Below are 27109 nucleotides of genomic sequence, written 5' to 3'. Positions count from 1 at the left end.
CATATTCAGCAGGAAAAAAACAATAGCCCACTCTTGGAATTTCCCAATATAAACTTCTCTGAGGTTACAGTATTTCTCCACTGAATGTGATTGTGATTAAAGAAAATCTCTCAGCTATTTCCTCCGATGCCCATGAGAAATTCCTCAAGATATGGTCCTCTTGGGCTATGTGGATATTCAGGGGGCCCATAGGAGAAGAGAATTCACCCCCTATTATCCTCCTTTCCTTTTTGTTATATTATTTCTCTGTTCCTCTCTCTCTTTCTCCTTTTCAGGCAGATGCCTTACTAACGTACATTAGATAAAAAGACCATTAAGGAAAATTAATGCAAAAACAAATTAACAACTATAATAATTTCATTTTCGAGAAATATTGTGTGTGCTGTTTGTTAAATAAGACTGTCTTATACCTCAAGGGCCCGTTCACACCTTGCATAGGGAGTTACTGTGTGACTCACACCACATTTAAAATCCATGCAAATCAGATCACATTTTAGAATCCACTGATTTAGAAGATTCCTGAAGGCTAACAAATGTTCTTAACAACTGATTTATTTGTGGGCTTCATAATAAGAGATTGTACATTTTAGGTATTCTAAAAGATAGCACAATGCAACTGCATTGATACGCAAAAACAAGCCTCACTCTAAGTCTTATACTTGCCTGTACTTCCTCAGTCAAGACTTTCACTGTGTTGCCTGTTTAGTGCTGCACAACCTGTTCTTTAAAATATTTGCCATCTAGTCCAGCTCTTTCAACAGTTGTACTCTACATTCTCCATTAATTCCTTTGCAGAGTTCATAGTACGTTGGGACATCAGTTGGATGTGGGAGCAGCCACACCCAATAGTGAAGAATTTGAAGAAGAGATAGTGCAGCACTGAGCAGCCTAATCATTGAATGTATCAATGGAGCAGGGACAGATAGGTGTTATTACAAGTATTTATTAAGCCAGTGTTGTATAGTGAGGGTGGATTTATCTTGTCACTAGTAAATTGTAACTAAATCAAGTAGTATATCAGTGTTTTTATGTCTTGATTTCAGTTAAAGCTGAACTCCAGGCAAATGGCTAAATACACATTTGGAAACGTAGCTGCTTTACCTGCTAAAGGATTTATATTTCTGTTAAGCCAATCCTATGATTTACATATTCTGCCAAACTGCTCAGCCAGGTTGGTGGTTGGACTTTTCTCTACAACAGTTGAGCAGTAAATCTAAGTTACATACCTACCCCTACACTGTGGTTAGACAAAGAAGGAGCATCAGCAGTTCACCCTCTGTTCACACTGTTCTCTTCTGTTTTGAGTATGTTCATTGTCAATGTATGTACATGTAAAACACTTGATTGGCTGCTTGAGCTGCCCCTCCTTCTCACAATCTGTGCTGATATATAGTGGATAACAAAAGGCTTGTATCAAGTCAAATACAGGTACTTACACTAGATTTATTAAAAAATATGATTTATTATTTTTAATAAATATACATATCTGCATTCACTCGTTTTTTTTATATCTAAGGAGATCCCTTTCCAAAGTGTATGTGAAGTCAGAAGTTTTTGTTTTCATTTTAGGTTAAAACCCATTTCAGGTGTCTCTTTTGGTGCCTGTGACCCACTCGGGAGATTTCCCCTCACTTCCTGTTTTGAAGATGCAACAGTAAATGAGGATTAATCCCTTCAAAGTGTATATAATTCACATCTTAACAATCATCAGGTGTCCCAATTGGAGGATTTTCTCTCCATAAATTTTGTTTATTCTTATCACTTTCTGTCTGTCTTACAATGATCACAAGACAAATAGTAGTGAACCTCCCCAGCAGGGGCACACACATTAATAAAAACCTGACAGGACTTGGACCCATGACCCATCCCTACTCCGTAAAAAAAGAAAAAAGTTTGCTTTACATACACTTTAATAGTGCTAGGATTACTGTCACAAATCTAAACAACTGCAACTCTGTAAAGCATGGTTTGTGCTATCAGATTGGATTAATATTGAAAATTGGAAGTATAGAAGTCTCAGCCATTTGGAAGTTTTATATATTCGTTAGACAATGTAGATAAGCTATTACAAAATTAGTCTTACCCTGTCAGATTAGTATTGAGTGTAGAGTCATCTTTTGTTCTGTGAATTTTGCAGGGAGCATTTAGGTGGCCATTGTAAAATACAGGAAGAGAGAATTGACCACTCTAACTGGGAACGATAATTTGTGCAACCTCTTACCAAGGCAGATTGCATGTCATTGAATTGAATTGATTTACATGCCTGGTAGGTGTGTGAATGCCCCTTCTCTTAATCAGAAAAAATATATAATTTATTTTGTGTTAAAGTATTGCAGGCATTGTATTTAGGGATGTGTTAGTGTGGAATTATTATGACTGCTATTAGAGTTATATTTAATTGCCTATTGAAGACGTTGCCAGGAATTTGAAAGGATGGGTAAAATAGGAGAACAGCAAAACGTTTATTTCTCTTGTTGAAAAATATTTTGGCTACCTTTGGTTTTATGCTATACTCTTTTTTTTTAATTTGACACATTGAGGCTGATTCACTAAAGGAGTTGAGAATATTCATACAATAAATGATCCAGTCATGTAAATCGTAAACACGTTTGCTTATTTCATCTGCACGTGACTGGATAATTTATGTGAATATTCACAGAATTTATTGTGAGATGATGTCTCGGCGTCTTTAGTAAATCAGCCACAGCCCCACTATGTTCACCTCACAGTATACTTGAACATTGATTTTGTTAGTGTTTTTTAATTCATACTCACAGTTTACTTTTTTGTGCTTTGTATTACTTTCCTTTTTCTTTTTTTTTTTTACATAGACTAGAATGCTCATTTTTAATGTTAGATATACCAACCATTTTACTGCATATACTCCTCATAAGATTATTCAAAAGCTCCACAATCAATATTTAATTAACTACATTCATTGACTACATTCATGATTTCTTCAGCCAAAAATCATAACCACCCTTCGGTTGTAACATGTTGCATTTCAAGTTTTTAGGAGCTTTTTTGTTTTTTGATATACATATTTTAAACACAATTTATCATTTTTTTCAGATATGTTGTTACATATTTCACAAGTAAGCTTATTTTAGTGAAGAAGTTGGCAATTGCTGTTTAAAAAGATGCATATTGTTAGTAATGTTTTATATCCCAGCAGTTTTTGTGCCCCAGTGCATGCTACATGTTTGGTAAAATATAAACTTATATATTTAGTTGTTTTCTAAATGGTGGCAGGAACTGTTTTTATTTGAAACAAAAGTTTTTACTCATTCTTTTTTTTAAGAAACAGGATGCTTTTTCAATTGATTTTCTGATGTCCACATATAGCTTCACCGCAAACTGGAGAATCTCAGAGATCACCTTCAAGGCAATGACAAAGGATACTCGCTCCGAGTAAATGTACGATTTACCTCAGCGATTTTTTTTTCATGCATCTATATATTTTGTTTAATGTCTGATGGCCAGTAGAACCAGAATTCAAACATATCACCACCCTTATTTAGCCTTTCCTGTTCCTCCATTCAAGTTTTACATGTGCATATTTGAATCTAGCAGGGGTTTCATTTGAATTTGCAGAGACCTTATAAGTACATTTTCTAGTGCATTTCCATTTGTAAGGAAACAGCACATTTGTAAATTTATCTTCAGATATATTCCCCCCATTCCTCTAATATGAGGGAAAAAAAAATAAAATATTTATATATTGTTGACAATATATTTCTGTCATCCCATGAATGAGACAAATAATGATTAGTTATGTGCCTAGGCTCCAATATATGATTTTTTTTAATTTTAAAGTTACATCGGTGCCTATAAATCAAATTACCCAACTACAGTAACCAATATATTCTATAGGTGTTTACAAAAATAACTTTTTTTAGCTAAAGCAAAATGTCCAAGCAGTATATTGTGTGGAAGTTATATGTTATTGGAAATGTCTTTTTGTTTTTGTACCTCCATTTATGTCTATGGGATGTTAGTGCATGCCCAGTACAAGCTAGAAGATGTGTTAGAAGCTGGGAGGGGGGGGGATTTTTAACAATTTGTGAGCTTCTACTTTAATACTGGATTCACACTTGTGTATTATGGGAATATGTGAATTGTGGTGCCATCTTTTTTGAATGATACCACAAAGCAAAAACCCATTTGCAATATAATGCACCAAAAATATGAATACTCTGTATTGTGGTGTGCTGCATTGCCAAAAATAGTGCAGCTGTGTTTTTTCTTTTTGGTGCAGTGACATCCTTCAAAACAAAAGGGCAGTGCTTATGTCGGCGACTATGCAATGGCTGCTGATGGTTAAGAGTAGTGATGGACTGAAATTTCAGCAGCCAAAACATATTGGCCGAAAATTGTGTTTTTGGCATTTTGCCAATAAAGAAAAAGGTGCAGATAAAAAAAAAGATTTTGCCGCGGTTTTACTGCAATTTTGCCACGGTTTTACTGTACTTATGGTGTGTTTTTCATAGGTCGTGTGACTCAAAAACCACATCATAGCTAAGATTACAACATTTTTAAAAATGCACTTATGCAACACAATTCTATTTGTAAGCAAAGCTTAGCAAAACTTAGGTGCCTTATGATTTGTTGAGGTTTGAGACTAGATATCTTTTGTAAATCTATTTACACCAATTTAAAATGGCCTGGATGGAAGAATTATTTGAAATCAATCAGAAAAATATCTAATAAAATGATGTTGGAATTAGAAGACTATAGTTCTGAAATACACATCTATTAAGACATGTTGTATGATGAAGTGCTTGATGTGTATTGGGCAAAAAACATAAATTATTTTTTACAAAACAATTTCTAGCAAAAAACCTATAATATGGTGAATTCGATAAAATAAAAGGTGACTTACTGACTTTATTTAAGTAATACTTTAATGCCAATTCTTGGAAATCCTTTTGTTATTCTATGTAAAAATGTGAAAAAAAAACAAAATTTTCTTGATGTGTTTTCAAGATGTTTACAAGGAAAAAGTTAGACATCCTCTAAGATATGAGACCTTCTCCATAATTTTGCTTTCTGTGGCAGATTGGATGGCAGTTCAGTTGATGCTACTTTCAGATATCTGTTTAGCACTAAAAGATTTTTATGACGGTGCTTCCATAATACCCAGCATATTTGTGTGGTTGATTTCCATAGATGGGCTCATACTTTGCACTGTACTTAGCCCTCACCATTAAAGTTAATGGACTAATAGCCGTAGACCACAAATTAATACCCCCATTCACTGGGAACATGTGTTATTGTTTCCTGTAGAGCTTCTTTATGGGGGGGGGGGTAATTCTGAAATTATATACTTACTATATACTATATTTTATAAAATGGCTTTTTGTTCATTACTTCATAAACATTATATTATTGTGATGTATGTATTTTCATCTTTTTTCAGCAAGAAATGTTTGAAGATTCTTCAATATAATTAGTACATTCTGTATTTTTAGCAAATACAATTGAGCCTTGTCTTCTGTTAGAAATTCTGTAATTTTAGTTTTCTTTTTCTCCATGTCAAGACAAAGCTGCCAAAATTTTATGAGTAGATGTTTTGAGCAGTTAGAAATTACATAGTTACATTTTTTGAGTTGAGGACAACCTAAACATTTTTGTTTCCATAAGAAGCAAATATAGGTTACTAAATTTGTGCTTTTCTTGTTTGTACTAATGTGCTCAAATAACTACACTATGCTGGGCATTTTATAACTTGACAGAAAAATTTTGTTTTGTTTTTTTTTTTTGTTTTTTATCTGGTAGTACAAGTCGATTTACTTTTCTCCATACTTATGTGTTTATTTTCATAAATGTTCCTAGTATGTCAGCAGGCTTGTTGTATGGAAATTGTTTATTGGATGGTTTTGAAATAGTGATAACATTGAAATAATATTTCTGTAGCTCTGGTTTGTGTCTTTGTACTAATGCATGAAAAATAAATCTAATTCTGGGTAGTTTCTAACCTTTATTGCATTTGACCAAAGAAGTAATGGCTATTATTGGTCTCTTCAATTGAACTACCCAATGATTTTAAAATTTTACAGTGGTACATTTAAATCTCAAATGTGTCACTTATTCATGTTTTTTTCTGTGAATAACCTGCCTGTATTGCAACAATAATGCATGCATATGTGAAACATCATTTTTGATTGTTCCCTTATGTTATATGTAGTCTTGTATGGCAAACAAGAACCTTTTGAAATTTCATATTACCCTCTGAAAACATATATGATCTTGGAAAAGAAGTTCTGATTCTAAATGAACCCCCTGCTATTGTTTTAGTTCTGAAACCATATTTACAGAATTACTTCTGAAACTTTTCTGTTAACACCATACCTTATTTAACCGTGTTTTCTTTTCCCTCACTGCACAACCAGGCTCGGCTTCCTTCCTGCTCATCCACCTATAGTGTTTCGGAGGTATACTTGCACGTGACTTTTTTTTTTTTTTTTCTTCTATTTCTTTTCCCTTTCACATAGTTCACATCCTCACCCTCACCTCCACCATGTATTTTTTTGCCTTAAATTGTGCACAAGTGGGGAACAAATGGCATATAAAAATATGTATTTGCATGCTCACCTTGCTCCTGTGTTTGACATTGTTTGGAATTCACTGTGGCTGTGTGTAATTATTACAATGTAGACCATTATCTTAACTGCACAAATGTTAAGAAGCTATAGATAGATAAATATCATTGTATCTATCTATACATTAAAAACATATATATTCTTTGTACTAAATAAATTTATCTGGTAACATTCAGCTCCTTTTCATGTGGCTGATCTAAAATACTAGTTAAAAGTAGTACCAAATAAGAAAAAATATTATTCTCATTGGTCCCAATTCAGAAGCTGTTTTTTAAGTTCTTTAATTGTTAGATATTTCTGAACATACAAAAGATAAGGAAATATCTGCCGTGATAAGCCAACAAAATTTAATGTCATTGTGAGATCATTGTTATTTACAACTGGTTCTCATTTCAGTAGATGCTTTGGTTCAGAGAGGGACTACCGTTTAAGTCATTAACTAGAGGAATAACATTCATTATATTTCTGTATCTAAAGTTATTATAGGAAAGTTAGTTTATTTGCTTTGAATGATAAATTAATAGTGTTCATGTTGATAATGTTAATGTCTTTATAAGTCACTATGCCACTTACATAACTGTAAGCTCACCCATCTTTGTTTCCCATAATATGCAGTGCTGTTTAGTGACTTGGTAGCATTCACTGCTATGGTAGTTTATGTGAATTACATACAACTGTGCTTATTGTGCTGAAACAAATGCTTCAGTTGTTGGAACTAGCAAGATGGAATATGTGTATGGATAACTTAAAGTTAGACTAAGGGCAAAACTTTTTTTTTAGATTTGAATGTTGGGGGGGGTTAGAACCAGTGTCAAGTTTCCATTGTTTTTTGCATCCCTGTTAGGGAGATTTACTCTCTAATTTTTCTAAACAACAGGAAGAGTAAGTCACAATTTTTAAGCTGCCACCAGAACAGGAATAGAGGGGAAATCTTTGCATGAGCATAGTTGCTCTAATGACAATTTGCTTCCCTTACATTGGAAAAATAGTCTTTTACATTAAATTTAAATTTACAAGACAGGAATTGAAGGAAAATGCCCCTATTGAAACACAGATGGCAAAAACAAATGACATTGGTTTTAACTCTCCTTTACTCTATCCAAAATGAAAAATAGTTTTGGCTTTAAATTCACTTTCAGAATATACCATGGGATTTAGATGGATCAGTGGCCAATATTAAATATGCAGAACAGGTCTTGTACTTATGTCCTTGATACACAGCTTTAAATTGCTTTATCAGTTATCACAGCTGGCATAGTTCTCCCATATTTTTTCTAATGATGCATGATGCGGTCCAAAGGGACAGGGACAAACAGTCCTGGTCAAGTGAGCCACATGTGATGCCAGTGCTATTTGTAGACCTTTTGACCTTGCAGAAATCCTGCAGTAATTGGAATGTCTAAATGGTCTGTAGATTTAAAACAGTTTTGAATAGTTTTTAAATATGCTGTTGATGTTTATTTTAATTGTTAAAGTCACAGATATGTTAACGTGACTGAATTTTTTTTTTATTGAAATTGATAAGCTTGATTATTTTTGTAATGATTGTTATTCGACTTTCACTCTCTCAGCTTGGAATTTATCGCAGCAGACACTTGCTAATTTTGTTTTTAAACAGTGGCTAACATTTTGATTAAAAAGATCACTTAAATAGTATATGCAGAATTTTTTTCTTTATAAACGCTCCAGATTTTTTGTAAAAATTGCTTTTCCTTAAAGGCATCTTGTATGCCTTGTACTGATGTAAATTTCCTTTGCATATATTCATTAAGCCTTTGGCAATGTTAATTTGTTTGCTTAAATTGTTATTATTATACAGGATTTTTATAGCGCCAACAGTTTATGCCGTTCTTTACAACAAAACGGAAAAATGTTGTATTGTTTGAACATTGTTAAATGTTTATTTAACTGGTTGCCGACCAGCCGCCGCAGTTTTACTGTGGCAGAATGGCATGGCTGGGCGAAACAACGTTACCTTACGTCGCTTCGCCTTTTGGCCACTAGGGGCACGCGCCCACAGCGTGTGCCCAGAGCCAATGCGAGTGCCCGGCAGGGCGCGATGACCGCTGGGCACCCGTGATCGTTCGTGACAGAGCGAGAATCGGGATCAGTGTGTGTAAACACACAGATCCCGATTCTCTCAGGGGAGAGGAGACAGATCGCATGTTCATACTATGTATAAACACCCCCCATCTCTCACTCCTCCTAGACAGTCCCATCCCCCCTACAGTTAAAACACAGTGAGGGAACACAGTTAACCCCTTGATCGCCCCTAGTGTTAACCCCTTCCCTGCCAATGACATTTATGCAGTAATCAGTGCATTTTTATAGCACTGATTGCTGTATAATTGTCAGTGGTCCCATAAATGTGTCAAAAGTCTCCAATTTGTCCGCAGCTATATCGCAGTTCCAATAAAAAATTGCAGATCGCCGCCATTACTAGTAAAAAAAAATATATAGTAAAAATGCCATAATTCTATCCCCTATTTTTTAGACGCTATAACTTTTGCGCAAACCAATCAATATACGCTTATTGCGATTTTTTTTTTTTTACCAAAAATATGAAGAATAGTACATATCAGCCTCAACTGAGGAAAAATTTAGTTTTTTTGAAAAAAATGTGGGATATTTATTATAGCAAAAAATTAAAGATATTGTGTTTTTTTCAAAATTGTCGCGCTTCTTTAGCACAAAAAATAAAAACCGCAGAGGTGATCAAATACTACCAAAATAAATCTCTATTTGTGGGGAAAATGAAGTCAGTTTTGAGTACAATGTCGCACGACCGTGCAATTTTCAGTGACGCAGTGCCATTTCGCAAAAAATGACCTGGTCATTGAGCAGCCAAATCTTACGGGGCTGAAGTGGTTAAAAAATAACTTTGCCTTTTTTACAAATTTTAAAACAATATAGCTTTTCTTTGCAAATTTCATAGTATTTTTGCCTATTTTTTAGTTTACTAATCCCTTCTCTCCACCCCGGTGTCCCTTTAAAAAGTTCTGAACGCCAGGGTTTGGAATTATCAGCTATGATCTGACCACTGTGATTGGCTGCCACAGTTCTCACATGATCCCCTGGGAGCATGCAGTGAGGATACTCTCAGCAGAAAATTATCAGCCACCCAACAATGCATATGTGCAGTGTATGGGCTTTAAAGCCCACCCTTTTGCCATGGCACATATGTGTTATGCGGGTGGCAAGAGGTTAAACAGTTTTCATCAGACGTGGACATCTCTATGCATTGTTTATTTAGTATTTTTCCATAGATTACAACTACAAAAAATCTGGTACTGAAGAATAGAAAAAAAATATTTTATTACTAAACTAAAGTTTGTTTTGAACTTGTAAACAGCACACGTTTTTCTAATCCTAACTTTTGACCTATTTTATTTTGTGTTATTTAAAAAAATTATACTTCTTTAGTAAAATGAAGTGAGCCACATGTTCTTTGAACTAATTAATATCTAGAAAGATAAAAAATACACCCATAAAACAACAACATACGGATGTATTCTATAACCATTTTGGCAAATAAAATGTGTGACTCGGGATTTGAACCTATATGGTCTTCACCAATAATAAATCAGAAATTGTTTCTATCCTTTTTTTACTAGTTTTTCCACCTTGACTTTTGAAAAGGAGGGGTAAGCGAGTGATCCCCCCTCCTGATTCATATCAGGCCACATGCCTTCAACATGAGGGGGTGCTGTGGGGCAGGGGGGCTCCCCCCCAAAAGCACCTTGTCCACATGTTGATGGGGACAAGGGCCTCTTTCCCACAGCTCTGGCCGGTAGTTGTAACCAAGGGAGCCCCCAGTACTCATTCACCAAAAAAGTAGATAAAAACACAACACAAGTTTTTAATAAGTCCTTTAAAAAAAAAAATGTCCCCCTGTGTAGATCCATCGTTTATCACGACGCCCACTGCCAACCCCCCCCAAAAAAAACCTATGGTCCCAACAAAGGCTCCTGCCTCTGACAGCTTTTAAATAAGGGGCGGGGCCACCCGGTGATGTCTTTGGGTGAACCGCCCCTTGTGATGCCATCAATCAATGGCATGCTGGGACGGTGATTTCACAAGGGGCAGTGCCACCCGGTGACATCACCAGTTGGCCTGCCCCTTGGTTATTAAAGAGCTGTCAGCGAGAGCCTTCATCGGTACCGGAGGAATTTTCTTTTCTTTTTTTGGGTTGGTGGTGGTGGCGGCAGTCATCGTTATTCCAATAAGCCCCCTGCCCACGGACCCCCACAACCACCTGCCAGGGTTGTGGGGAAGAGGCCCTTGTCCCCATCAACATGGGGTCAAGGTGCTTTGGTGGATCCCCCTGCCCCAGAGCACCCCCATGTGTTGAGGACATGTGGCCTGGTATGGTTCAGGAGGGGGGCGCTCGTCCCCCCCTTTCTTGGCCTGCCAGGCTGCATGCTTAGATAAGGGTCTGGTATGGATTTTGTGGGGGACCCCACACCATTTTCATTTTTGGGGAGACCCTACGCCCCTTTTTTGTTTTTCATTTTGGCATGGGACCCCACTCAGTTTTTTTTTTTACATTTAGCTGTCAGCGGGGAACCAGCTGGCATCCATTAAGGACGTGGCAGCTTCCCGGCCCGCTCCTTAACAACCAGCCATTCACCGGTTGTTAAGCACACCGGGGCCCCGCTCCTTAACACTGAAGCTTCTAAACGTAGCTTACACTTTAGGTTAAACACTGCTAAACAGCGACAAAAAACCCCCAAAACATTAGCATTTTTGTCCAGCGTTTCCAAAGCAGTTTTTAGCTTTCTAGTGTGCATGAAGCCTAACACTTCTATATTGCTAGTGGCAACCACTCAGAAAATGCTTGGTTTTGTTTTGTCTGAACACTTAAAGCAGTATACACATATAGTGTGTCTAAAGCCATATAAACCATGCCCTGGTATTGATATCTTTTCGACTGACTTCCAAATTATTGAAAATAAATAGATTCTAGAGATTGCCTCATCGGCTATTTAAAAATTGTGACAATGTTACAATGCCTTGAAAAAGTATTCATACCCCTTGAAATTTTCAAAATTTTTTCATGTTACAACCAAAAACGTAAATGTATTTTATTAGAATTTTATTTCATAGACCAACACAAAGTGGCACATAATTGTGAAGTGGAAGGCAAATGATAAATGGTTTTCAAATTTTTTTTACAAATAAATAATATGAAAAGTGTGGCATGCATTTGTATTAAGCTCCCCTGAGTCAATACTTTGTAGAACCACCTTTCGCTGCAATTACAACTACAAGTCTTTTTGGGGATGTCTCTACCAGCTTTGCACATCTAGGGAGTGACATCGTTGCCTATTTTTCTTTGCAAAATAGCTCAAGCTCTGTCAGATTGGATGGGGAGTGTTTGTGAACAGCAATTTTTCCACTGATTCTCAATTGGATTTGGGTCTGGACTTTGACTGGGCCATTTTAACACATGAACATGCTTTGATCTAAACCATTCCATTGTACCTCTGGCTGTATATTTAGGGTCATTGTCCTGCTGGAAGGTGAACCTCTGGCCCAGTGTTAAGTCTTTTGTAGACTCTAACCAGTTTTCTTTTAAGATTGCCCTGTATTTGGCTCCATCCATCAACTCTGACCAGCTTCCCTGTCCCTGCTGAATAAAATCATCCCCACAAAATGATGCTGCCACTAACATGTTTTACAATAGGGATGGGGTGTTCAGGGTGATATGCAGTGTTAGCTTTCCGGCACACATAGTGTTTTGCTTTTAGACCAAAAAAGTTAAATTTTCATCTCATCTGACCAGAACACCTTCTACCACATGTTTGCTGTGTCCCCCACATGGTTTCTCACAAACTGCAAATAAGACTTCTTACAGCTTTCTTTCAACAATGGCTTTCTTCTTGCCACTCCTCCATAAGGGCAGGAATTGTGGAGTGCACGACTAATAGTTCTCCTGTGGACAGATTCTCCCACCTGAGCTGTGGATCTCTGCAGCTACTCCAGAGTTACCATGGGCCTCTTGGCTGCTTCTCTGATTAATGCTCTCCTTTCCCAGCCTGTCATTTTAGGTGGACAGCCATGTCTTCGTAGGTTTGTAGTTGTGCCATACTCTTTCCATTTTCAGATGATGGATTGAACAGTGCTCCGTGAGATGTTCAAAGCTTGGGATATTTTTTTATAGCCTAACCCTGCTTTAAACTTCACCACAATTTTATCCCCGACCTGTCTAGTGTATTCCTTGGCCTTCATTACACTGTTTATTCACTAAGGTTTTCTAACAAACCTCTGAGGACTTCACAGAACAACTCTCTTTATACTGAGATTGGACTCTGTTTACTAATTAGGTGACTTCTGAAGGCAATCGTTTCCATTAGATTTTAATTAGGGGTATCAGAGTAAAGGGGGCTGAATACAAATGCACGCCACACTTTTCACATATTTATTTATAAAAAAAACGTAAAAATCATTTATCTTCCACTTCACACAATTATGTGCCACTTTGTGTTGATCTATCACATAAAATCCCAATAAAATACATTTATGTTTTTGGTTGTAACATGACAAAATGTGGTAAATTTAAAGGGGTATAAATACTTTTTCAAGGCACTGTAAATTTACCATATTCTGAAGACAGAATTATGAAGTAGATTTGTTGCACTCTAGAAAATGATCTGAATTGCAAAAGTATTTTTTTTTCTACCCAAAACACACAGATGCAATGTGTAGTGTATATCATGTGATCAAAAATAGGCTGTTTTTGTTCGTAATTCGTCTTCTGTACATAATTACTTATGGTTAAATAGAATAGTATTTTAAATGGATGTATGGATTTTAATACTGCAATTAGATGGCAATGTATGGGCTTGGTGTTGCTGCACAATAGGGTAAGTGAGTGAAGATGGGTTAGTAAGACCTAGTTGTGATAAATATGATCATGTCCCCCCCAAAGTGAATCACAGTTTTCTTGTGTGTAGCAGTGACCTATTACCTGCAAGGAACATATAAGTATTAGGAGAAGTGTGGAACTACTTTATTACAGATAAACACAATAGGACAGAAAATGGTGTGTTTGTTACATCTATTTCACATAACATACCTCCATCTAAACTTATTTTTCCATGCTACCAGACCATGCTATTAGTTAGTGTATGTGCTTTTTTTGTGTTAATTGCAGCCCATTGCTTTTAACACGCCATAACTGCTGTGTACTGTGTGAAATTCAATGACATTTTTAATTGTAATGAAAGGATGCTGTGTGTTTGAGCCATAGCAGCTCTGTTCATATATCACATTGCTGTATCTCTTCTAAAGAAACAGGCTGAAACAAATCACACATTTTTCTTCCAGGACATTTGGATTGCTGCCCCCTCCTTTTCTCAGGTTGTATTTTTGATTTTCCTTTTCATAGATTCAGTGGTTTGCTCTGCTTCAACTTTCCTCACTCTTCCATACTGATTGTCATAGTGTGTATATTGTGTCATTGGTCTGGAATCTAGCACTCTCTGATTCTGCTCCTATGATGACTTTACACGTTTCTAATCTGAACTATGTATACATTCTTTCATTGTGTTTACTGAACAGAAATTCACATTACCCATAAATCAACGCCACCATCAGCCAATCTGCCAGGCATTATTCTGCACAATTGTTTGTCTGTCATTGCCAATATATTTACTTGCTCCTGCCTTGCCACACGGTGTTGTGCATTAACTAGACTATTCTTTCTATCTTGCCTATATTTATACATGTTTTTGAGTGAGAGCCTCCTGTCCTTAGATCTTACTTTAGGGGTTATTAAACATTCAGGGAAATTTTGCATTTTCCTTAAGATTATGAGTACAAGTAGGTTTATTTATATATGTTTCAAATGTCTTAGCATCATACTCGCTGCTAGTATTCTATATTTTGGTTAAAGGTTCAAGTAAACGCTATATATAGCAAAGACCTGACAATCATTTGTATTTCACTAGCAGTATGCGTGTTTGTGGTCTGTGTCATATGAACAACGAATTTCTGGCATCTGCTGCCATAGTCTGCTTTGCTGTTGTGAGTCTGGAAATCGTTGTCAAAGCCAAAATCGTCATAAATCATACAGTAAAACTGTGTTCATAAAACATCTCAACAGAGCATTTTCTTTAGCATCTTCACTTATACATTTTTATACTATCTAGCTGTGTATATACGTAGTTATGTATTTTAATTGTGCATGCGTATCCAGCACTAATATACATCACTTTACCTGTATGTCTAAGAAATTGTGGTTTTAAAAATGTTTGTATTATTTATTTTTTATATCTGTGTATTTTAAACTAAAAACATTTAAGAACATATTGCACAGGAAGTGTGGAAACCTGTTAACTATATGTTTGCATGGCATGTTTTGGAATGTGCCATGGTAAATGAGTTATCTTTTTCTTTTGGAAAAAAAAAAACCAAGTCTACCCAGAGTAGATGAATAAAGCCTAAATTACTAGAGGGGTTGACAGTCCTCACACAATATATTTTTTGAATATTCACTTCATTTATCCAGTCATGTGAAAATCGAATTCATGTTTGCTTATTTCATTGATTGGATAGATTATTAAAATATTTGCATAATTTATTATGTGAGGCTTCTCACAGATCTCACAGATCTCAATAGACCCGGTTCACACATCTCTGAGTTAGCTGTGGAGCAGATTGCACAGAGATCCTGTGCAACTTTGGCTCCGTTTCAGGTCTGAATTCGGGCTAAAATTTGGGCCTGATTCGTCCCTTAAATGGAGAACAGGGATGCACCGGTCCCCTGCTGTGAACCCAGCCTTAAGGATATTCAGAGACATCCTTTTAGGTTGAAATATAATTTGATTTATATTACCAAGTAGTATCAAATAGAATAATATCCTGGAAAACGAATTTGCTGTATCTGAGTGTGATTTGTAATATTTTTGTGTACTATAAACAAACCATGCTCTTCTCCAGGTTATATGTCTCTCTTGTGCCCTGGCTGCGGGAGCTGACTCTCCACAGTCTTGAGCCACTGTACATGTAACTTTTAAATAATCCAAAACAAGGAAGGGTGTGTAGGTTAGCAGTATCCTCTTACAAGATAATACTTGACATGGTTTGGCATCTTGTTAGAAGGTTTTAATTTGGCAACAATAATAGCCCTTTTTCCTGTCTTTGGCATTTTCTTACATGATTACACAATAATTGATCACTGGAATATTTATTTTGCAATTGTTGGTACACCAAGACACTATACAAAATAGTAACACAGGATTCTGTGTTACTTGAGTTGGACTTCATCTATTTATATAATATTTCTTGTAACATGTTATCTGTTTTTCTTAGTAAAATGTGTAGCCTAAATTGAAAACAGATTTTTCACAATCTTCAAATAATTACTTATATTTTAAGCAATAAGTAAATTGTCAATTGTGCACCAAAAAATCACCCATAAAAATGATAAGGCATATAACATAGTTACCATATTTGCTATATTTAACGTCTTTTAATTAAAGAAAAAATAAAAAAAGGATGTAGATTATGAGGTTAATTAGCTTGTGGACTGTTACTGCTTTGCATCAAACGATGTGCTTATAGTGCAATGCCCTCAATACAGCCAAGTACAGATAGGGATCCATTAAAGAAAAAAAAAAAAAAAAACTAATCGTGTACTGTACTTTACAATGGGCTCCTCTGGCTTTGGTTGTCTGAAGCCAACAGAGTGCAGTAGCAATGAATGACAAGGGGAAAAAGAGGAAAGCTCAGTCATGTGACCTGTCAAAGTCACACAACCTGTTCTGCTCTAATCACGCTAAGCAGAGAGAACTCCACAGAGTGCAACAGAGTCAGTACCACAATCTTTGTTTTATGAACAGGCTAAAAAATGCAGGCCATTGTCATGAAAATATTATACTATAGGAGTATAACCGACTACCATTTTTGTCTAAAATGTATTTTAGTAAAAATATATTTTTTGCATTGTGGAGAAAGCAAGAATACCTGTAGGCAGTTGAGAGGGACATGGGAAGAACATACAAATTTAAAAACAAATAATGTCCTTATATAAATTGTATAATTACGCTGAGGACCTAGTACTTGGCAATACCTCTGGCAGGTCCTGAGTGGTATGAAATGCCATATAGCATTAAAATTAAATTGTACGTCTGGTTAAGTGTTTAATATTGAAGTGAATAAGTAGAGTGTTTTTAAAGGATTCAAGTCTGAGGGTGTTGTCAGCCACTGCTTATAGTGCAGATATTATGCTAAGTATGCTACTGTAAGGATTAAATTAATATAAGGGATTAACTTAGGAGTTAGATTAGTTTTGGAGTCAGGGTTTAGAGTACTTATTTGGTCATTTATTTTAATTTAGATTCCCTTTTCTGGCCGCATATGGTAACGTGGCTACATTTAAAAAAATGTAAAATAGTACAGGAAGTGTGTTCCAAGGTTATAGAAAGGAGTCATTATAATTCAAGAAACATGAAAGCCCCTCTTCTTTCTATTGTGTATTGGTCTGCACATTTGAAAATATCTATGAATGGAAAATATGCATCCTTAAATAACAGAATTTTAAAATTTGCCTCATAATGCCTAATTACAACCCTGGGATACGTAATGTGGATTGGGTTAAAAAGATTTAATTTTATAGTTTAAGTTTAGTGTTGGGGGTTCAAGCATATGGAGGGTAAAATGTTAGAATATGGTCAAATGTTAGGGACACTTGGGAAAACTCTGATTTACTACTTATTTTAGGTCCCCAAGAACTCCCAGTTCCACACATTAGTGTACCTTTCTAACAGTGTAATAGATCTAGCTTGTTCCCTGTAAACCCTATGTACTGTGGTAAAAATCTTATGTAGTGCATAGGTATGGCTCTAAATCTAAGGTATTTCAGCTTCTATTTGCAACATTGCTGTTTGGTTTACCTGTGTCATGAAGATTACTGAATGAGAAAAGAATATGCTTTTTTATGTCAAAGACATATAGTTTTATGATCTCACAATGACTTGGCAGTCTGTTGTTTAGCACTAAACCAATGATAAACTTGGTAAATCATCAGTATCAGGTATTCCATTTTTGTAAGTAAAAATGTTAAATGTTCACTACTTTTTTTTTCACTAATACATTATGTATTGAAAATTAAGTAATTAAGCATGAGTCAGGACTATCCCACAAAATAGCTTTAAAATGGTACTACTTCAAAGAACAAAGTCCATATTTTCAGTTTTGCAAAAGGAAATTTGAAAGCAATAAACTTACCTTTTAAGCTTCAAAGAATTGGTTGCTCAGATAATGTGCCACTTGAAACTCCAGTAATTATGCAAATTATCCATAGTGAACACTATCAAACCTGATTATATCATTAAAAAATGAGGTGAGGGTGAATGACACAACTTGCATGTTGTAGAAAGGAATGCAATCATCGGCATGGTTGTTTTTTTTTTTTTTTTTTTATGTATATTTACACGTGCATTTATACTCACTGTATACATCATGTAGTGTTCATTGAATATTGATGTTTGTAACTTTTATTTTTTTAATTGATATCACTGTGCCATTGCTGTATAACTAGAGAACACAACCTAAACATTAGAAAGTGTTTTTGAAGCTAATGAGGGGGAAATTATCTTGTACAACCATATGGTTGTGTGTGTGTTACTTTCGAACTCCTGCTGTAAAGTTTCAAATTCAAATTTACCCTAATGACCTTATTACAGTGGTGCTTATGCTGCCCTTAAAGGGGGACTCCAGACAAAACTTGTTTTTCTTTTGGATAGAATGGTGGCTCTCATTGCCTGCTGTGTCACAATACCTCGAAGTGAGGTAAAATCCTCCAACAGCAATAAAAATGAAATATAAATGAGAATGGGGACATAGACAGCAGTAAAAACCTGACTGATGTTCAGACTCCCTCCCCAGTTTATCCAAATTTAAAGTTTTGTGTAGAGTTCAATTTTAAGCACTATCAGGCTTTTTTAAATAAATGCCAAATAAAAATGTAAAACCAGTGATTGCTGGTTATTTAAAATTCTTACCTTAGGGAAGCTGGAAATGGCATGCCCCTGACACCGTTAACATGCTGAAACCATAAACGCTGGGAGGGAGGTGGTAAGGTGACAAAGTGCTAAAAACACATCAGCCTGTGTTCTCACATATATCCTTTAGTACTTCAGCAAATCCAAAAGCTTGAGTGATTTAATATGCAAATAGTGACTTCAGCTTCTCCATCTAATTTTTATTATTCCTTATTGGCACAAAAGTGTGGTGGGCATCCTCATGGGCTAATAGGGAGGTAGGGTAGGACACGGGGTCAATCATTCCTTTTTCCTGCCTTACTAGCATTTATTTTCTTTTAGCATTTTTCTTTAGCACATAATTTTGGATAATTTTAACGTGAATGGCTGTGCAAAATACATACAATAAAATATATCATATTTCCCAATGCGTCTTTATAATTGCTGTTACATACTGTATATTTTATTTTTATTTCACCCAGATATGTTCTTTAAATTTCTTGGCTTTCTGGGTGCCCAGTCTTTCTTTTAGAGCCAGGAAAGTAGAAGTAGTTGAAGTAACATGTAGAAATCTTTCAATGCTTTAGGACAAATAACATTTGCAGAGTCACACAAAATATTACATTTCTTGTTTCATAGCAAATTCTATAAGGGGGAAGTAACATTTAATAAAAGAGGACTACATTTCCACAGCACTAATATTTAGTAGCAGGGTGTAATCCATATCAATCATTCAGATTTAATCTTTAATAATTATAGATCAGAGTAGTGAAATATTATTTTACTTGGTTATAGTAGTTTACTGCCCCTTGTTTTTTGCCATCATAAATAATCCGATGTGTGTTGATCCTGTTGGTGTCAGTTAGGAGAGACAGTAGCAGTAGTAGTGCTGGGAAATCACTTGGGAAAGTTTACAAAATAAGATCTATAAACCAGTTCTGCAAAGGTAAGTATAGAAATAGGCCCATGCTGACTTAATTCTTCAGGGAATACTGATAGATCCTGTTTTTATAATGTTTTTAAATTGCTATGAGAATAATTTTCTCAAATTGTAGTGAAATGGTACATTTGTTATGGCAGTCAAACAAATGTTTTTTTTTCATTTTCCCAGAAAATAAAAGACAAAATGTGATCATTGCTATTGATAACTAGTCCACTTTTGTTATCTCTTTGCTTCCATTATTTTTATAAATTAGATAATCATTTGTGTGCTAATTTTTTCACTTATAAATCCATGTAGAAAACTGATAACATGTAATTAACCTCCTTGGAGGACATATATAGGAAAGTTAGTTTTAGGTGTTTGGATATTTATTAGCTAAATAAAGCACATGCATAGGTCAATGTCACCTTGAGCCTGCCTTCCATAGTCGTGTGTGTTCTGTCATGTACCCATAGCATGCCCATGCTCTCCCATGTGACTACTGTATTGAATCGATTTTGCTAAGCAATGTTATAATTAGCACTTGTTGATATAGGCATGACCAAGAAATGTGACACCTGTTACAGTATGTATGTTTTGTTTCAGGTTTTGATATAAGCATATAATTACACCCACAAAGTGCCAACATTGCTTCCAGTGAAGAAGGGATTGAGATATGAAGATTTGTGGGTTCAGTCATCCCTGCTGGGGCAAACTTCTTATTAAATAAAATGTCTAATAGTATCACATAAATTTTTTTTTTAAAAAACCCATCTCATGGGTATGAACAATCTCAGCCATTATATATATACATATATTTGTGTAATGTAAGATTTCTAATGTTAGAGCTCTAACACTAAATGCAGAAGCAGATTTGCCCAATAGAGGAACCCATTTCTCCTAATTCTTGTGGCAGTGCCTTCACAAATCTTCATTAGGACCCCAAAAGCATGATGTTGTATTGCTTCGCAGTGTGTATGTGTAAACAGTATATCATGTCTTAAGGGTGTATACCCCAGGCCCACAAAAAAATTCAGTGTGGCTGTTTTACAAAAAGAGTATATGACCTCAAAATGACTTTTCACTTTGCTTAGTGAATGACGTAAAGCTGTACCGATTTTGTTCATCCAGTAAATCAACCACACTGTTTCATGGTTATGGAAAACACACAGGAGAACTGCAGTAACAAAGAAGGCAAGCTTGTCTTCTGAGTAAGAATGTCTGAACTATAATTGTATCAGTAAATTAAAGCTGAAGTTTAGGCATTCCAGATTTTACACTTTGCATTGAAGGATAAGCCAGTGTAAACTACTACTGACTTTGCCTTTGAGTCCCCAGTTTTGTATACCAGGTGTTCCTTTCAAAGGAATTCCAACTCTCCTTGTTGGATTTCTTATTTTATATTTTGAAGAATGCAACAAGAAGAGTGGAGAAAACAAGGTAAAGGTAAACAGGCATTAAGACTGGTACTATATAGTATTTATCTAGGATACTTTTTTCCTGAGATAAATTACTTTTGTGGAACACTGTGTGAACTATTGTAGCCTACAGTGTTAGGATTTTATTGTGTCAGGATTTCAGTATGGTGCCAAAAACGTAAGCAAGGTCTTGACCATTTTGCTGGATTTCAGATGGACTAGCTACCAGGGAAGACCAGCACCAGACCTTCCATTTAACCAGTTGTTATAAACATAAATGAAAATGAGCAGCTTAGAGCTTATTTTACAAGTGGGCAACTCTCAACTTCAGGCTGCATTATTTATGAAAATAATCCAATTAGGGTATATTTTATGTTACTTTGAAAATAACTCACTGTGGGCAATTTCTCACAGTGATTAAATATTTGATATCCCTTCAGATAATGTAGTTTGGCCTATAGCCTAATGCAGAAGTGTAGAAACTGCTTGGCTGGGATAATATGGGGAACTATATATGTTGTGCTCTGTCAAGTAATGGCATCTTTACCCATCATATAAGAATTATTTTTTTATGGGAGTAATAAAAGTCAGCTCCCCATGCATTAAAGGTGATCTCTAGGTTTCATTTAATTTTAAATAGTTTGTTTGGACCATGCTTCCTCTGAGGGAAAGCTTTGTATTCATTCACAAAATACAAAGCTTCCTCTGAATGGCTGAGCAGCACTCAGCCTGACTTGATTTTGTTTCAATACTAGGAGGGGAAGTGCTCATCCCCCTGCCAAAAACACAGCACCATATTCTATATGTCAGTGAGGCTACATACAGGGTACACAGTTCTCCCAGCCACTGCAACTGTTAGTGAGGTAACTAGTTAGTTTGAACCAGCTTGGTCCAAACTAACTATTTAAAGTTAAATGAAACCTGAAGATCAACTTTAATATAGTGTATTATATTTGCTGCAGGTAAGTGGGTTTATTTATGTAATTTATTTAATTTGTATTTTTTTTATTCTTATTCATCTTTTACATTTACTTCAGTTTTTCATCCAGTAAAAGTTTTTCTTTCTTCATTAGGAGAGACAGGATTCAGAGACAATTGGGTTATACTGCTGCCTACAGAAGGATTTGGACACTGCCAACAAAATACCAGTGGCTAGTCTAGGATAACCCTTTATACTCCCAGCATGCTTCAGGTTTTTGCTAGTGCCCTTGGAAGATGCATGTCTTTTCTCTACAAATAAAAAGTTACCTGTTTTTCTAGCCATTTAAACTTCAGCATTATGTTTTTGCTTCAATCAAGACTTCAACTGCATACTGCTTGGACTGATATAGTTATGCATTTTATAGAGATATCCAGATTGGCTTTTTGCCAGAAAGACGCTGGACTGGACAATTCCAGGGCCTGCTTTAAATGTGACCTCCAAGCACTGGGCTCTGCTTTCACACTTTCCAGTCCTTTGTGGTGTGACACATTCTATGAAGACTCAATAAGCATACATGTGGGCTGAGCATCAGGGGCATCTATATATTTTTTTAGAAGTGGCAGACGCCATTATTACACGTGTTTCCTTTCGGTTTCCAAGGAAAGCGTTAATACGCTGAGCAACTAAGTGCTGCGTCACTGGTTAGAGTGTTACGCACTCTGTGCTCTGTACCCTTTCAACTTTTCAACATGATGTAGCATCTTACTGCAATTGCTTTTATTCACAAATGACATACAGTTCCACCTCAGTCCTTGCTGCCACCTACAGTGACCTGGTCACCTCCAGTCATAAGAACTCCTGCTCTCATCAGCTGCTTCATACGTACCCAAGGGTTTTACATGTATAATAAAGAAAAAGTCTAAAAAGAAAATGAATGCAGCCATCACATCTAAGAATTGGTTAGCTGCAGTGTAATAAATGTTTGCTTTTGGGTTTAATACTGCATTAAATGTCTTTTATTTGCATCTAAAAATGTTGCATGGAATCCACCAGGTTTTACATAGTTACATAGGTTAAAAAAAGACTCAAGTCCATCTAGTATCCAGTTGATCCAGAGGTCCTGCTACAGCAGGGAAAAAAATTCCTTCCTGATCCCCGAGAGGCAGTCAGATTTTCCCTGGATCAACTTAATAACTTACCGTCATGAGGGAGACTTTATATCCTCTGTGGACCAGGGATGAGCTCAGACGTGTTTTGGATACTAGTCTGAACCCATCTGAGCTATTCCGCCAGGATGCTTTTGCTGCAGATTGCCAATCATAAGCGGCAGAGGCATACCCCGCCGCCACATCTATTTACGTCTATTTGGAGTATCCAAACGCACATGAGCTCATCTTTACTGTGGACATCAAGGATGGCTACTTGTATGCCCCCATCTTTCCAGCACATCAGGACTACCTCTGTATTTGAGTGAACAGTCGGCAAAGATTTTGAATGACCATGTAATGCAACAGTACAAACACTAAACGGTCTCAGCTGGATCCTGATCTCCTCCTCTGAAACGCCTTCCTTGTCTACTCTGCAGGATTGAGGTGAAGGGCATTCTGGTGATATGTTTAGCTTCAAACTGGCTCTGGCGAATGTATTACTGATCTGATCAAACTGCTGACAAAAACCCTATAGGCTCCTCCAGATCAAACAGATCTTCTGTCTGAAGGACGGGTCTAAGTCTCCTTCATGGTCACTGGCTTTAACTGCATTGATCTGGAAGCCCTTGTTTTCTTGTATTTCCATGCTGTTAAAAGCTAGGACGTCTACCACCTGCAAGGTCTACCATCACACATGGAAGACTTACTTATCGTTGTGCGAGTAACATCGTTTTTACCCCATGAATCCCTTCATGGATTGAATCCTGATCATTTTATAATTAGGTCGGGAACAGCACTTGGCTCCAAATACCATAAAGAGGCAAATCTCTCAACCATCGATTAAGACTTTTGTACAGGGTGTCTCTCATGTAACGCCTTCTGTGCAACCACCTGTGACGCCATGGGATTTGAATTTGGCCCTTTCAGAACTTCAAAAACTGAGGCATGCTGATAATGGGAGCGGGAACAGCAGGCTGGCCACTGTTTTATTGTTGTTGCCAATGTCCAAATTCTTTTGTGTGTGACAGTGTATACCAATTCTCTCAGAATCCTGTGTTGCTTAATGAACTTCAAGAAATACGGTAAGTAAAAAATCATAATATTATTACTGTGGTTAAACCCCAAGAGTCTCACATAGGATAGTTGCTTTATCTACACCTGTTAAGATGTTATACCTTCTGTCTTCACTGTCCATATGCATACAAAAATTCCAGCATGCAGCCGAAAAAAATTATAGCATGCTGGAATTTTAGATATCCAGTAAAACCTTGGTTTGAAGGTAACTTGGTTTGAGAGCGTTTTGCAAGACTAGCAAAATTAAAAAAAAAAATTTGACTTGATATACGAGTGATGTCTTGATATACAAGTAGCGTCATGTCACAACTGAGTATAAAAGAGAAGGGAGGCGCCTCTAAGTGTAGCAATATGGTTACATTAATGACGATACAACATTTAGCAACTCACATAGTTGATGATTAAAAGAGGCACATCTAAGTATGCAGGCATCTGGGGTAAAGCTGTCCACATAAACGATCCTCATCAACGTCATTCCTTCCACTCTGCGCTCCACAAGCTGTTCAAACCACACTTTCAGATCGCTCTACTGGGCAGGGCAGTCCTTCCGGTCACGATTGCAGACTGACAGCGGTGAGAGCCAGCGGTGCGGAAGATGGTTTATGTGGACAGCTTTACCCCGGATGTCTGCATACTTAGATGTACCTCTTTTAATCATCAACTATGTGAGTTGCTAAATGTTGTACCTTTATTAAATGTAACCATATTGCTACACTTAGAGGCAACTCTTCTCTTTTATACTCTGGGGCTCCTGATGGATTTTGCTTCTAATCCTCTTGTGGAGGCTTCCATTTGTGGATGGACATTTTATGGTTACACAACCTGGTCACATTGCTACAATCTTTTTATATGGACTATAAACTGAAGGACCTGTGAATAAATGGTTGTGGAACAAATCATTTCAGTTTCCATTATTTCTTATGGGGAAATTTGCTTTGATATACAAGTACTTTGGATTACAAGCATGTTTCTGGAACGAATTATGCTAGCAATTCAAGGTTTCACTGTGTATGGATAGCAAAAATAACAGTGGAGGGGAACTAATTTGTGATATTGGATTATAAGCCCTACTGTTTAAAACTAGAAAAATGCATAATTGAGTGGTTTCACCTTCTAAACCTCCTTAGAAAAACCCTACTGGAATGTTAACCAATTGTAATGGGCAAAATCTCCACTTTTCCTTTCATTAACATTTTTATTTGAGGTCAGAAGAAGGAAAGTGGACACACCCAGGGTTGTGTCAAGGTAAAGAGTCCATAAGACCATACTGTTAAAGCTGGAGGCAGGCTCAGAAATGACAGTTGTAGGTAGAGTTGGAACAAGGGGACAGACTGGACACGCTCCTCTGTTGCCATGCACACAATTCCTGACAGTTTCCACCAGTTTGCATTACCAAGAACAAGGTATTAAAGCATCATGATAGTTTTAATCACTTCACAGTTTTGTTTGAAACTTTTTCTGTAGTATGCATTGATCTGTTTGCATGTTTTTGCAATCAAAAACTGGTCCTAAGTGGTTCGAATTGCATGAAAATTGCTGCTTAATGCCATTATTACAGCTTGATTTAACCACTTGCTGTTTTTTGGGTGAATGCTGGAGCAGGCACAGGAATGGGAACATACTGAATGGACAAAAGACAGAGACAGGATAAATATGCTACAAGGGCAGACTGAAAACACCTCGGTTTGACACAAACCACAGTGTACTTCAGAACATACACATGGGAAACTGTACAAGCAAACAGGAAAGCAGAAGGAAGGTATCACAGAGAATGCTGAGTATAAAGACTAATCAAACAGAAGACTTAAGCCTACACTAGTAGTTAAAGACAGACTGTAGGGAGCTGGATAGAGACTAAAGATGGCCAAAGACTTTACTGAATGGCTGGAGATTTATACACGATCCAACAAGTTCACAATAGACAGTTTTACCTGTAAATAGGATTCCTCTAGTCACACAAGCTCTCCTGTGTAGGGCATTGGAGGATAGAAGGGAAGCCATGTTCAGACTATTTTGGTGCCAAAGAAAATTACACTGATCATGCAAAGTATTTTAATTGGCCCAAAGGTTTTGTTCTCCAAGTATACTTGTTTGCTGCTGTTGTGCGCTGCCCCATAGCCGTTTTTATCTGATCTGTAAATTAATGTGTATGGGTACCTTAAGAAGCACAAGAAACGGAACAAAAATAGTTTAAAAGAATACTTTATGCTAATTTGAAATAACTCAAAATGTCTGCTCACTGAAAAGTTTCTTTTCAAACTATACGTGCTACATGTGACAGGTAGTAAAAAGCTTTAACATGTATGATAGGTACCAGTAGGTATAGAATTGATGGATGCTCACAGCACATTCTTCTGTGCGATGCAGGCTTAAACTGACTACTGAGAGGCAACCTTCATTGCATCGTGATATCCCACTGAGAACTTTCCTGAGCACTGGTATTGCTTACTGTAGTTCAGGAATTTGTGTACTAACAACTACAGGGTTTCAAGGAGCTCCCAAGGCACCCAGCAACAGCAGCTTTTCAATAAAATTATGCTGTCTGTGTATAGTATGCAATTTCAAGCTTTTTTTCTGCCTGTCACATGTTAATGGCCAGTTTTCTGTAAACAAATATACATCTTTTGTAATGTGCTTTTTCAGCAGTTAAAACAGATTTTCACTTTTTTTTTCAAGGGGATGGTTTAAAACATTTGTCATGTTTTTATTCATGCCTGTAGACCCATTCTGGAGATCCTAATGCAGTTTTTGCCTTGAGGTTTTGTACCAGGGCAAAGGGTAAAGGGCATATACAGTAGTCTCCAGAATGGAAGTAGATGGGGAAAGCTAATGGGTGCACCTGCTGTAGTGATAACTATCTGAGAGAACCCACTGTATGATATAAGATATACTGCATATGTATATCACAACAATATAGAGATGTATACTAATCTTTTGTTGTATGAAGTAAAGATGAAGTGACACCGATTTACACTATGATGAACATCCACATTGTACATGCAGTTTATTTTATTTTTATGTTTAAAGCCCATCACA

General features: G+C 36.4%; 1 protein-coding gene across 27 annotated transcripts in view; it reads left to right on the top strand.

Annotated features, from left to right (window-relative positions):
• Positions 1-27109, top strand: part of GPHN (gephyrin) — an 877053-nt gene that overhangs the window by 685759 nt on the left and 164185 nt on the right. For 8 of the 27 annotated variants that reach the window (XM_073610658.1, XM_073610665.1, XM_073610660.1 and 5 more), the window contains 3 exons: positions 3346-3417; positions 6393-6434; positions 13932-13964. The exons of 4 other annotated variants lie outside the window; for them this stretch is intronic. In XM_073610658.1, the coding sequence (XP_073466759.1) occupies positions 3346-3417; positions 6393-6434; positions 13932-13964 (147 nt within the window). The remainder of the gene's footprint in view (positions 1-3345; positions 3418-6392; positions 6435-13931; positions 13965-27109) is intronic. 15 more of the 27 variants (XM_073610663.1, XM_073610668.1, XM_073610669.1 and 12 more) reach the window with 4 other exon arrangements.

Source organism: Aquarana catesbeiana, linkage group LG13 (assembly GCF_042186555.1).
Source record: "Aquarana catesbeiana isolate 2022-GZ linkage group LG13, ASM4218655v1, whole genome shotgun sequence".
In the NCBI taxonomy this organism is placed as follows: domain Eukaryota; kingdom Metazoa; phylum Chordata; class Amphibia; order Anura; family Ranidae; genus Aquarana; species Aquarana catesbeiana.
This window is presented reverse-complemented; position numbering and strand designations above follow the sequence as displayed.